This window comes from Littorina saxatilis, linkage group LG14 (genome assembly GCF_037325665.1).
Source record: "Littorina saxatilis isolate snail1 linkage group LG14, US_GU_Lsax_2.0, whole genome shotgun sequence".
NCBI classification, from domain to species: domain Eukaryota; kingdom Metazoa; phylum Mollusca; class Gastropoda; order Littorinimorpha; family Littorinidae; genus Littorina; species Littorina saxatilis.
This window is the reverse complement of record NC_090258.1, coordinates 28,384,593-28,402,257: the sequence shown is the minus strand read 5'-3', so window position 1 is coordinate 28,402,257 and position 17,665 is coordinate 28,384,593. Positions and strand designations below refer to the sequence as shown.

Genomic DNA, 17,665 nt, shown 5'->3' with positions numbered 1-17,665 from the left:
AGTGCGTCACAATGAGAATTACAGTCTGGGATTCCTACTCAAAATACAGCCGTTTTCAATTTGAGTAACTCCCGGGAACAGACTACTTCCAATTCAGTAGGGGGGCGACTATCCTCAACCCGGCGGGTCTCCAGGTGGCAGATAGGGGAACGGCCCCCAGATATGGGGCTAGCTGCGAATATAGAATAAGCAGTCCCGGACCAACTAGCTGTGTCTCTACCAGAACGGGGTGTGTTGGCAGATGGCACTGACTACCCTATAAATTCCCTACGTGTCCGATGACGGTTACACCATGCGAGTAAGAGCTGCATTAAAAGCTCTAGCTCCACGGTGGGACCCCCGGTAAAAAATCCCGCATGTGTTCCCAGGGTTTGGTTTGTGAGCCAGGAACTAAGGGCGGGGTAACCCTGAAAGAAATCTAAGGGCTGAAGTCGGAGGATCTGGGTCAACAGGCGCACCTTAACCAACCACAGATCCACGCAAATCGCAAAAATGAAATGTCGACAGTCCGAAATGCCCGCGATGGTCGAAATGCACGCGATGGTGCTCGTCCTTAGAAGTCCCGCCAGGCAGGTGCAGCGCCGGGCTCCATGCCTCAAAGGAGCCCAACCTCAGCTACTGGTGGTCCCTCCCAGCTGTCTCGTGGAGCCAGGGGGCAGCGGGGGAGAGCAACTGGCCGAAACATCAAACGACGGCAACCGCCGATTGCCATGCAGTGGAACGCCGAAGGAGTCTTCAATAAAAAGACTGAATTAGAGCACACACTGTTTGACAAGAAAGTGAGTGTATGCTGCATACAAGAGACACACCTGCAGAGCAACAAAGCCTTCAAGATCAGAGGCTATCAGACCTTCAGGTCTGACCGAGAGAATAGGCACAAAGGGGGCATTCTGACCCTGGTGAGAAACAACATCAGTGCCTGCCAGACAGAGGTTTTCATGGAAGGAGCAGAGTACCAGAAGCTGAGGATCAAGAGTGGCTCAGTGGAAATGAACATCCTGAACTACTTCTGCCCCAATGATCGGCCCCTTTCTCTCAACACCATTCCAACTGACGACTCCCACTTCCTTGTGCTCGGGGATTTAAATAGTCACTCTTAGAGCTGGAGGTACGATCACATGGACAGACGAGGGGAAGAGGTCGAGAATTGGCAGGACGATCATCAGCTACAATTGGTGAACAACCCACATGATTCCCACACTTTCTACTCTAGACGCTGGAAAAGCACATCTACCCCAGACCTTGCCTTCTGCACGGATGATCTGCATGGAAGTATGCAGAGAGAGGTGGGAGAGCAACTTGATACAATCGACAAGCATTGTATCAGGATGCAGCCACTCCACGCGAGGTGGAATTACAAGAAGGCCAACTTGGCGCTCTTCAGACACAGGACCTGTGAGCTCGCACGGAGCGTCCGGGTAGATGGCAGGGCCATCAACACTGTCACAAAGGAATTCAACTCTTGTGTCCAACAGGCAGCCAGAGAGACCATCCCACGTGGAGCCCGTAGAGAATACAAGCCATACTGGAGCAACATACTACAAGAACTCCAAGATGATCTTGAGGCTGCTAGGAAGAACGCGGAGGAGATCCCCTCACAAGAGAACCACAACTACCTCCAAAAAGCCAACGCCAGATTTGTTTCCTGAAAGAAAAGCTGCAAGCTATCCGTAGAACCTGGAGAGAGAAGACAGCCTCACTTAACTTGGAGAAAGATGGAGAAAAGTTTTGGAAACTTACCAAACAGCTGAGCGATGAGGAAGTGAGAGGAGCCAACATCACCATTGAAGACAGAGGCGAAATCCTTACAGGAAAGCCAGCCGACGATCACTTTGCCAACAGCTATGCAAGCGAAAGCCACATCAATGTTGGAGCAGAGAAACAGAGGGAGGCAAGAAAGGAACAAAGAGAGAGGAGAAGCAACAAAGCTAGCCCAGAAGACATGGACGCACCCTTCACTCATCAGGCACTACGCAAGCTGAAAAACAATAGGTCGCCAGGGCCTGATGGGATATCCAACGAAATGCTGAACCATCTGGGAAGTGCTGCTGCTGGCAAGCTTCTCGACATCTTCAACCTCAGCTGGAAAGAAGGCCAAGTCCCACAAGTGTGGAAAGAGGCTACACTAATCCCTATACACAAGAAAGGGAAAGACAAGAAGAAAGCCCCAAGCTACTGTCCAATCATCCTCACGAGCTGTGTTGGGAAGACCATGGAAAGAATGGTGAATCAACGCCTTCTTTGATATCCGGGGAAAGAAGACATCCTTGCACCAGAGCAAGCAGGCTTCCGCCAGTTCCAGAGCACAGAAGACCAGGCCACCTACCTGTCTCATGAGATTGAGGATGCCTTCCAGAATCAGAAGATGGTCTTTGCAGCCTGGATAGACACGGTGTCCCACAAGGCGGAGTGATCTCGCCAACTCTCTTTTTGATCTGCATGCCAAAGGGAGTCAAAGCTGCTTTGTATGCTGACGATCTGGTAATGTGGTGCACCGAAGAACATTCAACCACAGCAACATACCGCCTGCAGCTGGCAGCTGCCAAACTTGCAGCCTGGGCAGACGACTGGTGTGTCAAGATCAATCAAGAGAAATCCACGACCACACTCTTCACCTTGTCCCCAAAACAAAAGCCAGGAGTCATCAAACTTGGCGACACACCACTCATGGAATAATGACGAACCAACGTACCTCGACAAACGACTGACCTGGAAACCACAGATCCAGAAAGCAGAAAACAAAGCCAGACGCAAATTGGCAATCATGAGAAAGCTGGCTGGAACAAACTAGGGTGCCAGTGAGAAGACCCTGAAGACACTGTATGAAGGCACGGTGAGACCCCAACTTGAATACGGAGCTCCAGCCTGGTCAAGCGCTTGCAAATCCAACCTGCAAGCCCTGGACAAAGTCCAGAATCAAGCACTCCGTATCCTGACGGGAGCAATGAGGTCAACTCCGATCAAGACCATGCAGTCCCTGACAGGAGTCCAACCGTTGATCACTCGAAGAGACACAAAGACACGCATTCAAGCAGAGAAATACAAAAGGCTACCAAAGCACCCAATGAACAGCAGAATGGAAAAACCTATCAGGAACAGGCTGAAACGCTCAAGCTTTGTGCACCAAAGCAGAAGCCTCAAGCGACAGTACCTACCCCACCTGCCGGAAAGCACTCTGCCGCTCGATGCCACAGGAACATGCCCAACACCCTGGGAAGCCAACCAGAGGGTCCTCGAGATCAACACAACCGTGAAAGGCGTGACATCACGTGACATGAGTGACACCAGTAAGAAGGCGCTTACCCTGGCCATGATTGCAGACCATGCACTACCCTGAAGAAGCGTGGATCTACACCTACACTGATGGGTCAGCCACTGATGCTGTGAGAGATGGAGGAGCCGGCGTGCTAGTTCGGTACCCAGAGGGAGAGGCACAAACAGCGAGCATTCCCACAGGTTTGCACTGCACCAACTATAGTGCAGAAGTACAGACCTTGAAGACAGCAGCCACAATAGTTGACGGATCAGACCATGAATGTCCTCAGGTCGTCTTTCTGACAGACGCAATGTCAGCACTCCAAACTCTGTCTGCCCACAAAGAAACTGAGCTCAACAACGCCCTCAAACAGGTTGCTCAGAACCGAAGAGTCGTGCTTCAGTGGGTGCCAGCTCATTGCGACATAGCAGGAAACGAGGCTGCAGACAAACTTGCCAAGGAAGGTGCCTCAAAGGAACAGTTCACGTCCCAGCTGCAGTACAAGGAAAAAAAGACAATAATTAAAAACAAGAGGAAAACCAGAGCGGAGAAAGATGACTACCACCTGCTCCAACGTGAAGAACAAGTCGTCCTACTCAGACTCCGCACTGGACATAACAGACTAAACCATCATATGGCCACAAAGCTGAAGCTAGTTCCCTCCCCCTTTTGTCCGTGTGGCAAGAATCAGACAGCAGAGCACATCCTGCAGGCTTGACCATACCACAGTGCTCTGAGGCCTATTTCCTCTAGTTAAAAACTGGAATTCCCATCTCCACTGAAACTGGATTCCCGTTTGCACTAGGGCAAACTGGAATTCCAATCTCCACTAACAAATATTCAGTGGAGATGAGAATTCTAGTTTGCCCTAGTGCAAACTGGAATTCCAATCTCCACTAGTGCGATTCGGAATCTCACTGGATTCTCATTTCCACTGTGACATATACACGTTACTTTTTGACAGGTTCATAGTTATGCGCTCAGTGGGCATATGCTTTGCCGATGGATAATCTCTCGACCTCTCATGTCCACCCAGCACCAACCTTAGACAGTTTTTAAGCCTTTTAACGAAAGCATTTCGTGGTATCGAGTTGCTGTCTCGTATACGCGGTATTTATGCTTGAGATGTAATATACCACAATCATCGTTTAAACCAGCATGATTGGAGTTTTCATTTCTTTCAGTGTGTCGCAGAACGTTCACATCAGATAACGGGCAACTGCAGTCGCCAGGACATCCCAGTCAGTACCCCAATGGCAATACCTGTACCTATTTGATTGAACAACCACGAGGGTTTCAGATCCAGATTCAGTTCACTCAGTTCAGGCTGGATGATGCAGACTCAAGTGGAAACTGCCTTGACTTCCTTGAAGTGAGTAACCTTTTATTTCGCTTTTCTTAATGTTTAGCCAATAGAAATGACATTTAAATACCCATAACCTCCCTGGAAACAATGTTCAACAACATGATTGTGCCCTGTTGATCTCTGATCAACTTAATTTCTTGTGCTCACTATTCTTGGTTTACAAAATCATTCAGCGGCGTTGCTAGTATGCTAGTAACCGGGACCTTCAGATAATCAAAGAAAACATTAATTTGCAGCTACCGACGAAAGGTTTACGGAAGAGCCTGTCCTATTCTCTTGTTTCTTTTATTTTGTTTATTTTTATTTATAAAACTGACCAAAACAAAACACAATTAATGTGTTATCGTTGGATGTGTCTGTGAGATCCACATTTATCAGTCACAATGTCTCAAAAGGCTTACACAAAAGGCTTACGCCTTCCTTTGTCGACAATGTGACTGATAAATATTAAAAAAAAAAGAGACCAAACAATACTGTACTCACGTGTTTGACGAAGATGATATGAAAAACAGAGCACGAAGTTTCGACAACTGGAGTCATCTTTCTTTATTTGGTGTTTAACGTCGTTTTCAACCGTTCAAGGTTATATCGCGACAGGGAAAGGGGGGAGATGGGATAGAGCCACTTGTTAATTGTTTCTTGTTCACAAACGCACTAATCAAAAAATTGCTCCAGGGGCTTGCAACGTAGTACAATATATGACCTTACTGGGAGAATGCAAGTTTCCAGTACAAAGGACTTAACATTTCTTACATACTGCTTGACTAAAATCTTTACAAACATTGACTATATTCTATACAAGAAACACTTAACAAGGGTAACAGGAGAAACAGAATCCGTTAGTCGCCTCTTACGACATGCTGGGGAGCATCGGGTAAATTCTTCCCCCTAACCCGCGGGGGGTCCTGGGGTCATCTGTCTGTTTGATTTGGTTTGTGAGTGGTAAAATGTGAATAGTTAATATGTAGATCTTCTTTCTGTTCTGTCGTCTGTCTTCTCCTTTTTGTCTGTGTTTTGTGGCTAAGGAAGACCCCAGTGGTCGAAACGTCGTGCTTTGTTATTCGTATCGTATTCGTCAAACACGTGAGTACAGTATTGTTTGGTCTTTTTATTTCTCGCTCTCACGCGCAGGGTACACCATTGTTAAATTATGCTACTAATAAATAAATATAGATATTATATACTGATCTTATACAATTGGTGTAACATTGTGTTCTAGATGTTCTAAGTACAAGTTCCAAGATAACTAAATGGGACACTACTTCTAATGTAATTCTGTACTCGTGGAGTAACTTGGGAGCATGTCTTTGTTTCCCCAGGTCTATGTTCCCCCAGGTCTATGTTCCTCAGGTCATACCATGTGTCATGTCATGTCATGTCATGCCATATGTCAGGTCATGTGTCATGCCATATGTCATTTCACATGTCATGCCACACGTGTCTTGTCACAAGTCATGTTACATATCATGCCATATGTCATGGCATATGCCATGTCGCATGTCATGTCATGGCAAGCAATATGTCGTGTCATATGTCATGCTATATATCGTGCTATAAGTCGTGTCATGTGTCATGCCATATGTCACGTCATGTGTCACGTTCTATGTCATGTCATGTTTCATGTCATGTGTCAAGACATGTCATATTATAAATCATGGCATGTTATGTCATATGTCATGTCATGTCCCGAGAGGGAAGGTGTAGAAGGTGGCCGTGCCGGGCATGGTGAGTGTGCCGGGTGTTTGTTTACCTCTGATTGTTACCAAAACCGGCCGACGGCAGTTTGGCACCTCGGTTTGTCGGTAGTCAGACTCAGTATTAAGTTTTTCTTTCTGTCATTTCTACTGAGATTTGGCCATCTCTACGCTCTAAGTCTGGGACAAAATTATGTTTGCATATTGTTGCAAGCAAAAGGAGGGAGGGGGAGAGAAAAGAGACTAGACAGACACTGACATATAGACACAGATAACGAGAGAGAGAGAGAGAGAGAGAGAGAGAGAGAGAGAGAGAGAGAGAGAGAGAGAGAGAGAGAGAGAGACACACACAGACAGAGACAGAGACAGACATAGAAAGACAGAGGCGAAGAGACTCGGAGGGAGACACAGACAAAGACATACATACAGAGAGAGAAAGAGAAAGAGACAGACAGACAGACAGACAGACAGACAGACAGATAGACAGAGAGTGACTCGAGACGGAGAAACAGAAACAGATAAATGAACACCGGGTGAGAGAAAATGACTCGAGAGAGAGAGAGCGCATGAGATCGAGAGAGAGACACAGAGAGAGAAAGAGATTGAAAGAGAGACAGATACACACACAGACACTAAGGCAGAGCGAGGGAGAGACGGAGAGACTTGCATGGAGTGTACGTGACAGACAGTGTGTGTTGCTATAAACAGACAGACGAGGTGCAGCTCATTTGCGAAACTTCGCAAATGGGACAACAGTGACATGATACTGTTTGAATTCCAAAAAAGCGCAGCTCGTTTCCAGAACAGCACAGATGACAAAGTTGGTTTCAACAAAATGGATGCCGACAGTGGCGATAGGTCACGTGCTCCGCAATGTCACCTTCCTATGGCAGCGGCCATCAAAAAGTAACTGATCTCGTGAGAACGGTAACAAACGATTCATGTCACCTCTCCGAATTTCTCTATAATTAAGGCTCTCTATAATGTACTGGCAGAAAGAGTAGTCAGCTCCTTCCACTAAAAACCCAAGCTTTGTCAGTAGGCTAGCTACCAACAAACAGGCCAAGAGAGAGGCTGAATAAAAGAATAGATCCGTTGTGTATTGCAACGGAATGCAGTAACTTCTGTAGGCCTACCGCTTTTTGGCTTTTGGGGAAATGACGGGCAGTTTGGAGACATTGTTGGCGGGAAAAGTACACACCCAAGTACACACCCCACACAGAGTTTACTCCATTTCAGATTTCTAGAAATGTCGAAGTTCCCCCAGGACAGAAATGTCATTTGCCATGTCATATGACATGACATGACACATGACATGACATATGACATAACATATTAGACCTGGGGGAACATAGACCTGAGGGAACATAGACCTGGGGGAACATCGGGTGCCTCCCAGTAACTTCCCTTCCTCTTACTCAAGATGGCTGAATGAAACGTGCGTTCTAATCTCCTGTGTTCTGCCTCCACCATCCTTGCTACATCTCCTGTGTTCTGCCTCCACCATCCTTGCTATATCTCCTGTGTTCTGCCTCCACCATCCTTGCTATATCTCCTGTGTTCTGCCTCCACCATCCTTGCTATATCTCCTGTGTTCTGCCTCCACCATCCTTGCTATATCTCCTGTGTTCTGCCTCCACCATCCTTGCTACATCTCCTGTGTTCTGCCTCCACCATCCTTGCTAGAATGTATAAAGCAAAGCATAACATGCAGTGTCAGAATCAGCCTAAAGCATCGGAGGAGCTACCAGCAAACCACGCGTGACTCACTGATTGACAAGTAAGCACCCAGAGCTACTTTTAGTTGCCGGTCTACTGCGCTCAGTTACGTTTCGCGTACTGTGATATCTAGGTTACCCGTACATCAAAGCACCGCTTCGACCATCAACTATAGGTCCTTCATAACTCATAGAGCATAGCAAACAGCAGCTGTGGCAGACCCCTTGCAATACTCTGAAAGTAATGTAAGGACTGACACACGCTGCACGTTTCTTCTTGAGTGGAAACTTTAATTTTCCTGACCACAAGACAGAACGTGGTTGAGTGGTACAGAAAAGAAAAGAGATATGGCTTCACCACAGCAGAACCCCTTAATGAACTGGACGTCCAAGAACCTCAACGAGGAATGGCAACAATTCCGAGACCACTTGGAACTAATGTTGGCCACTAAAACGAATTGGAGAAGAAGAACAGTGTGCCTTCTGATCTGGGCAGGTGGAACAGGACGCGAGATACTCTTGGGGCCGGGCAGACGCAGACAAAAAGGAAATAGACACCCTGATGAACAAATTCAGTGATCACCAAAGAAGAATACGGTATTTGGTCGGTAGATTTTTCAGGAAAGGAAACAACAGCATGACAAAACCTTGGAAAAATCTGTTACTAACTTACGCAACCTTGTCAAAGATTGCGAGTACACAAACTCCAACGAAATGGTCCGAGACAATATTGTTGGGGGTATTCGCTCCTCAGAAATTCGAGAAAAACTCCTCACAGAGGGCTAGGGTGACACTCTCACCATGGAGAAAGCCATCTCCATTGCCACTACACACGAGATCACAAACAAGCACCTCGCATCTATGGCAGCAAGCGGAGAATCCATTAACTTCATCAGAAAGAAACAAATCGAATAAGGCAAAATTACTACATTTAGTCAAGCTGTTGAACTCACTGCATTGTTTCACCAAGACCGTCCGGCCCCCGCACGTGGAAAAGGTGGTGAAATTTGCAAACCAGTACAGCGCTGTAGCAGTTGCACTAAGCAGGATAGCACGCTTTTCTGTATCTCTATTCTTTTTAATTTTCTGAGCTTGTTTTTAATCATAATAAAAGATATCCTTATGTTTTTGGAATCAGGAACCGACAAGGAATACGATGACATTGTCTTTAAATCGATTTGTGACATTTAATTTTAATTATAATTTTCTTAATTTTAATTTCAGAGCTTCTTTTCGATCTAAATATAACATATTTATATGTTTTTGGAATCAGGAAATACCGAAAAATAAGATGACATTGTTTTTGGGTCGTTTTCTAAAAATATAATTTAATTACAATTTTCAGATTTTTAATGACCAAACTCATTCATTAATTTGTAAGCCTCCAAGCTGAAATGCAATACCAAAGTCCGGCCTTTGTCGAACATTGCTTGACCAAAATTGCAATCAATTTGATCAAAAATTGAAGGCGTGACAGTGCGGCCTCAACTTTCACTTTCGGATATATATGACGTCATCAAAGACATTTATCGGAAAAATGAAAAAAAAAGTCTGGGGATATCATACCCAGGAACTCTCATGTGAAGTTTCAAGAATATCGGACCTATAGTTTTCTCTGAATCGCTCTACACACACACACTTACACACCACAACCCTCGTCTCGATTCCCCCTCTATGTTAAAACATTTAGTCAAAACTTAACTAAATGTAACAAGTCGCGTGAGCCGAAATTACTACATTTAGTCAAGCTGTGGAACTCACAGAATGAAACTGAACGCACTGCATTTTTTCACAATGACCGTAGTCCGCCGCTCGTGCAAAACGCAGTGAAACTGACGAGCCTGTTTAGCCCGGTAGTGGTTTCGCTGTGCTGCACGCTTTTCTGTACCTCTCTTCGTTTTAACTTTCTGAGCGTGTTTTTAATCCAAACATATCATATCTACACTGTGCAAAAAAAGTATCGCATAGTTAGTTTGATGAATAATGTTATTGACATTTCATTCTTTCGAACAAACAATACATAAGGCGGACAGAAAAGTTTTTGAGCTTTTTCGATAGCACAGATGCATGTCTTTATTTGCTGGAAATTGCAGTTATTCATTGAGCGTGACCTTCACACAAACCAAGGTCAAAGTCAGTAACGAGTATTGCTTCCACGTGAGTCAATTACAGCCTGGCATCTCCTTGGCATGGAAGCAATGAGTCTTCGCAAAGTCTGTTGGGGAATGTTGTCCCACTCTTGCTGTAAGGCCTGGAAGAGTTGTCTCCTGTTGGGAGGGGCGTTAACTCTCGCATTGAGCCTTCTTCCCAGTTCATCCCATGCGTGTTCAATTGGGTTCAAATCTGGGGAGAGAGAGGGCCAGGGCAGAGTGTTCACGTTGTTGGCGGCCAGTAAGTTTGTGGTGAGTCTGGCGGTGTGGGGTCTGGCGTTATCATGCTGGAACTGAGCCCGTGGCGCGGCTAGGAGGGGCAGGGCGTGTGGCTGCAGAATGTCCTGCACGTAGTGCTGGGCGTTCAGGCGGCCTGGAACTTCCATAAGCTGGCTCCTGCCAGTGTTGGTGATGGCCCCCCACACCATCACGCCCCCACCACCATGAGGAGGCGCCTCATCCACGCACTGCTGGTGGTAGCGCCCTCCTTGCCTCCTGTACACCCTCCTCCTGCTGTCGTGATGTTGCAGGAGGAAATAAGACTCATCGCTGAAGACAACGTGGCGCCAGTTGTTGGCAAGGGTCCACTGGAGGTGCTGGTTTGCCCACTGCATCCTGGCCTGGCAATGGCGGCGAGTCAGGACGTTGCCCCGGAGTGGCCTGTAAGCGTGTAGACCAGTTGTATGCAGCTGGTTCCGGACGGTCTGCACGGAGATGCGGCGGCCACCAGGCAGTGCCCTAGCGGTCACCGAGGCTGACTGGAACCGATGCCTGAGATGGGTGACCCGGATGTAGCGATCTTGCGCCTGTGTCGTCACTCTAGGTCGTCCTGACCTTGGCGCGGGAGCTGACGACCCAGTTTGTTGAAAACGGTGCCAGAGGCGAGAGATGGTGCTCTGGGACACCCACAGGGCTCTGGCAACCTCGGATTGGCTCTGGCCTGCTTGAAGGCGACCAAGGGCGTTCTCTCGTACTGAAGCGTTGAGTTGTGACATTTTTAATTTCCTCAGGGAATGGCCGCATCAGTCAGAATTGCTTCGCTTTTTATTGCCCAAGTTGGCACAAGAGCTCAGCTAACCTTACGCGAAATTTCGAGTGAAATCTCAAAAAAACGTGCAGTACAGGAGCACAAAATAACAAAATGTGCGTTTTGGCCTCATAATGCACATCTTGCACGTGCGCGGTGAATTTTGCTCACTCAATCGACTATCGGGTTCAATTGAACTGCAAAAGCTAGTTTCGAGGCGTTCCAATCAGAATGTTTGTCTGGAACTTAGAACTATTCACCTATGCGATACTTTTTTTGCACAGTATATATGTTTTTGGAATCAGGAACCGACAAGAAATAAGATGAAATTGTTTTTAAATCGATTTCGGAAATTTTATTTTGATCATAATGTTTATATTTTTAATTTTCAGAGCTTTTTTAATCCGAATATAACCTATTTATATGTTTTTAGAATAAAAAAATGATAGAAAAACAAGATGAAGGTAAATTTGGATCGTTTCATAAAAAAAAAATTCGTTACAATTTTCAGATTTTTAATGACCAAAGTCATCAATTAATTTTTAAGCCACCAAGCTGAAATGCAATACCAAAGTCCGGCCTTCGTCGAAGATTGCTTTACAAAAAATTCAATCAATTTGATTGAAAAATGAGGGTGTGACAGTGCCGCCTCAACTTTTACAAAAAGCCGGATATGACGTCATCAAATACATTTATTGAAAAAAATGAAAAATCGTCTGGGGATATCATACCCAGAAACTCTCATGAAATTTCATAAAGATCGGTCCAGTAGTTTACTCTGAATCGCTCTACACAAACATACGCACAGACAGACAGACAGACAGACAGACAGACAGACAGACAGACAGACACACACACACACACACACACACACACACACACACACACACACACACACAAATACGCCACGACCCTCGTCTCGATTCCCCCTCTATGTTGACTAAATATAAAAATAGAGACAAAGCCTAACGGTTTTGAGGGTTGTGTTTCTGCAACTGTTTGGACATGTGCAAATTATCCAGAGAGGGTGATTACGGCGAATGAAATTGTTTTTAAACGCTCTAGCGCCGTTAGTTTGTCAGCAGAGACTTTCTTCCGAGATTTTAAAAGTTTCTTAGCAGAGCGAAAGAGAGAATAGATTATTCCCCCCTCTGCTTATTTCTCTCTGTAAACGTGTAGGGCTAGTTATTTTTCGGTAACTTACCCAACAACCAAAATCACTTACCCAACAACGGGCCTGAATCCTCGATAGCTCACAGGTTGATGAGCTAGACTTTGAGGGAACTACTTTAGCGATTGAAAAGTTCCGAACGCTCTAATGTACGAAATATACATCTCTAGACCAAACAATACAAACATACTGCATTTAAACTAGCAACTACAGGCTTGAACACATTAATCTCCATATAAAATCCATGAGTTTGGTTGTTTTCTAAATCCAAATCTAACGATCAGTGCAGAGAAACTCGCTTTAGATCTCTTATGAGTGCAAGCAAACTTCCAAGGCAAGTAACTCTCGTACTCTGTCTAGCGATAAGAGTAGTTCCCCTTCCAAATTTTCTGAACTGAGTTGCTTGGACAAAAGACTGCAATCCGACGGTTAGTTTTCGACAATATTTCATTTTATAAACAGATCACACACAACCAAGTGCACACATCTCATCAATTTAAAGAACATACAGCGGTTTCATACATTATTTTGCCCCAGAAAACTGAACTTCATACAGTTTTTAACGTTGGAACACGGGTGCAAAAGTTCGTCTGCTAGTCCAATTCGAAGAAAGAACATTTCCTAAGCGATACCAAAACATGAACAGAACACACACTATCTGCCTTTACCGCCATAGCAGAATAACAACACAACTGTGTACTTGATTTTAGTCCAAAACAGGGAAATGGACAAGAAGTGTTGACAGAATTGAATGATTTTCCCTGAACTATACAACCGCGCATTATTCAATCGCCTGCGCGGGTAGACTGGTTGAGTGAATAGGATTCGATCAAACTTTCGCACAAAAACTCCTCTTTTCTTTGAATAACTGAAGAAAGGGGGAATAAAGAGGTTACATACCTCGTCTCAGTGATTACTAAACATAATGGTCTCAGTTCGACCATTATTTTTAATAATCACTGAGACTCGGCATGTAACCTCTACATATCCCTTCCCAGATAGCCTATTGCGACCATCAGACCCTCCTCGAGGGGACTGAGATTTACGAGCAAAGACCCCTCCCGGGGGGACGTATCGCAGAGAAAATCTAGTCCTAAGGAGGACCATATTGTTCAACTACCAAGACCAGACACGTATCTCATCAGTGGTCGAGTGGAAGAGATTGCGAGAATTGTGAACCCATGTTATCCAACCAAGAAGCAATTCACTCTCAGAGAGGTTGCTTCTGTTGGCATGGGAGAATACCCTCATTTGACAATCTTAAGAGGGTATCTGTGAAGGGAAACACTTTGATTTAATGTCAGAGTGCGGAATTAATATTTGGCAAGAAATAAATTTGAAAATTCGACAGGTTTTAACCAAGAAATTAGGTTAGTTGGTAGAGCACTGGACTTGTGATCGGAAGGTCGCAGGATCGAATTCGGGCCGGGACGGACACGGGTCAACTTTATGTGCAGACCCAGAGACGGAAGCCATGTCCCACCCCCGTGTCATCACAATGGCACGTAAAAGACCTTGGTCATTCTGCCATAAGTGCAGGTGGCTGAATACACCTAAACACGCAGACACCTGGGTAGCGCGACTCCGTTGCTGCTAGCTTTCCACTGGGAGGAAGCGACCCGAATTTCCCAGCGATGGGACAATAAAGTAATGAAAATGAAAATGAAAATGAAAAAATAAAACGAGGGAAATTTAAAAAGGCCTAAAGGAAGGTATTGCTTTGAACCAGCCTGTGGATCCCGTAAAGGATACAATACCAAGGAGATATAATTTTAAAGAAATGAAACAGCAAATGCGGTCAACCTTTCGCTGCCAACACAGGTCTTCGCTAGAAAAGAAGCTTTCTGCAAGATTTAACTGTTGGATCGCAATGCAACCTTCACGATTACAAATAGATCACAGTTGTAAAAAACCCAACTGAAAGTCAGCAGAGACTTTCTTCCGAGATTTAACACATCTTTTAGCAGAGCGAAAGAGAGAGTAAAATATCCTTTCACAGATAGCCTGTTGGGAGCATCAGACCCTTCTCTGGGGGGACCAACTTTTCAAAGCAGTCTTCCTGTGGGGGACGTATCACAGAGAAATCTAGTCCCGAGGGAGACCATTGTTTCACTACCGAGACCAGACACGTGTTCCGACACTATTGTGTATAAAACGAGTGTGTTGAACTATGTTAGACATATAGCAATGATCTGAAACTTCCAGACAGTTCATAGCGTATCTATTTTTTCTCTTGTTCTTTTCAAGCTGGTTCATCGTTTAACTGTCCAAACTGACGCACCTTTAACCCTCTTCAGTCGTCTCTGAAAGATGTATATTTGTGACCCCCCGCGGGCTAGGGGGAGTCCCATATTGGTTGGGACGAGAACGAATTTACCCGATGCTACTCAGCATGTCGTCAGAGGCGACTAACGGATTCTGTTTCTCCTTTTACCCTTGTTAAGTGTTTCTTGTATAGAATATAGTCAATTTTTGTAAAGATTTTAGTCAAGCAGTATGTAAGAAATGTTAAGTCCTTTGTACTGGAAACTTGCATTCTCCCAGTAAGGTAATATATTGTACTACGTTGCAAGCCCCTGGAGCAAATGTTTGATTAGTGCTTTTGTGAACAAGAAACAATTGACAAGTGGCTCTATCCCATCTTCCCCCTTCCCCCGTCGCGATATAACCTTCGTGGTTGAAAACGACGTAAAACACCATATAAAGAAAAAGAAGATATATTTGTGTGAAAAGAGTATAGCCTTCCGGGAAAAAAATCGCAGTTCTCTCGCTAGACACAAACTGTAAATGATAGCGTAATACACCAGTTGCTTATGGCATTGGACAGCGCTCTGTTGATCCTCTTGTTAACCAACTTGTTTGATGACTCAAATTAACAGTCAATAGCATAAACCGGCACGGTTGGCCTAGTGGTAAGGCGTCCGCCCCGTGATCGGGAGGTCGTGGGTTCGAACCCCGGCCGGGTCATACCTAAGACTTTAAAATTGGCAATCTAGTGGCTACTCCGCCTGGCGTCTGGCATTATGGGGTTAGTGCTAGGACTGGTTGGTCCGGTGTCAGAATAATGTGACTGGGTGAGACATGAAGCCTGTGCTGCGACTTCTGTCTTGTGTGTGGCGCACGTTAAATGTCAAAGCAGCACCGCCCTGATATGGCCCTTCGTGGTCGGCTGGGCGTTAAGCAAACAAACAAACAAACAAACAAACAAAAAGTCAATAGCATAACATTCTGCAAATCAAGTTAAAAAGTGTGTAAAGAGATCTGTATAGTATCTACACCCTTTTATTCAGAATTCGGCTAGCACAAATGTGCTGGTTTGTCTTTCCTTTTCATCCTTCTGAATGCTTTCAACACAATACATTGCTTTGTGAATGCAGATATATGACGGACCCACGGACAGCAATCCTAAACTGGGAACCAGTCCTAGTTTCTGTGGGAGTACATCCCCGGGTCTGTTGACTTCGACAAGGAGCCAGGTTTTCATAAAATTCTACTCAGATTCCCGAACCAGTACAGGCAGCAGTGGCTTTGCAGCGACCTTCAGTCGAAAAGCCCCAGGTGTGTATAGATCTATATTCTCCATTTTAATGCAAACGTCAACATTAAAACCCGAAAAAGTAACTTTGCAATTGCACTTGTATTTTCTTCATGTCAAATACATGGATATATTCCAGATTGGACTAAAGTATTAGTTTTAATGAAAATGCTGCCGAAATGCGCAGGTTACCACGAACAAGCAAGCTTAGCTTAGCTTGAGTATTGGAACCCAGTTGGACATGAGTTGTACGGAATATACCACCCGTCATAAGAAAAAGATAGGCAGATATTATTGGGTGCAGATATTCTTATGACATCGACAATATCAAAACCAGTAATAGGTTTAAAAGAAAACAAACCCATGTGTCTACAAAGCGGAACAATAACAAATCCGAAACCATAACAGCAGGCACCCGCTGACAAACTTTCACAAATAAAAAGTTCCACGCGTTAGAACACCTAAAACCGAACACGTTTTGCATGTCAGTGAAAAGAACAATCTATCTGAGCCAAACCACAAGTGAATGAAATACTACAAGTAGATACCACTGTTCATTGGCTCTATCTACGCCCGTTTTTAACCGCTTGCTTCCCTTTATATGATAAACCGTCCATAGATCGTCGTTCCCCCGAACTAAGTCTTCAGTATATCATCGAGAATAGAGGATTTAGGGTAGACAAATCTTTTCATTCAATGACGTCAGCGCGGCCTTTCGGCGATTGGTCCATGCATTTCGTATCAATAATGTCGGTCACACTTGAAATTGTCGCTACTTGTCCAAACTTATACGGAGTGACCGGGAGCGTAGGGTCAGTTATGAACTGAACTAGCCCCGAACAGTGAGATATAGAGAACAGTACACAAATACGGACGGAGAGACTCGGAAACTCGAGTCAGTCGTCGCCACGCTCGAGAACTCAAGTGTAGTATTTGAAGTTAAAATCTCCCTCACTTTACAGTGCTACAAAATAGCTCAGTTGCTACAGCCGCGCCTTACTTTTGTGGTCCCGGGTTCGATCCCCTTCGAGGGCAATTTAATTTTTATTTTTTTCTGAGCTCGCAATTCTTGTATTTTATTCATTTTATTCATTCCACACGTTTTGGATTATGAAATGAATCTAAATAATTAAAAACAGTTGCATAATTATATTGAGTAGGTCTATTTCCAGTGGGACAATATCATCTCCTATAGGCAACACCGCGACTAAACGTAATGATGATATCAAGAAAACGTACAAAACACAAATACAAACGGGGAAAACGACGAGTCAACAAATGCTCGATTCAAAAACCCGGTCACGTGGCAGTTCAAGTCTTAGTTTGCACGCTTATATTTCTTGCGCCTTGTGGCGGAGTGGCCTCCAAAGCCGGCGGTCTCGAGTTCGAGTCCCTTAAGACTTTTGTAAAACATGATTTTTGACTCACATGCGAAGCAAAAGTGAGTCTATGTACTCACCCGAGTCGTCCGTCCGTCCGTCCGTCCGGACGTCCGTCCGTCCGTCCGGAAAACTTTAACGTTGGATATTTCTTGGACACTATTCAGTCTATCAGTACCAAATTTGGCAAGATGGTGTATGATGACAAGGCTCCAAAAAACATACATAGCATCTTGACCTTGCTTCAAGGTCAAGGTCGCAGGGGCCATAAATGTTGTCTAAAAAACAGCTATTTTTCACATTTTCCCCATTTTCTCTGAAGTTTTTGAGATTGAATACCTCACCTATATATGATATATAGGGCAAAGT

At 44.9% G+C, this 17,665-nt stretch overlaps 1 protein-coding gene across 1 annotated transcript in view; it reads left to right on the top strand.

Annotated features, from left to right (window-relative positions):
• The window catches only part of LOC138946572 (tolloid-like protein 2), a 58,760-nt gene that overhangs the window by 37,462 nt on the left and 3,633 nt on the right, over positions 1 to 17,665 (top strand). The window contains exons 4-5 of the mRNA XM_070318016.1: positions 4,441 to 4,628; positions 15,760 to 15,940. Coding sequence (XP_070174117.1) covers positions 4,441 to 4,628; positions 15,760 to 15,940 — 369 coding nt within the window. The remainder of the gene's footprint in view (positions 1 to 4,440; positions 4,629 to 15,759; positions 15,941 to 17,665) is intronic.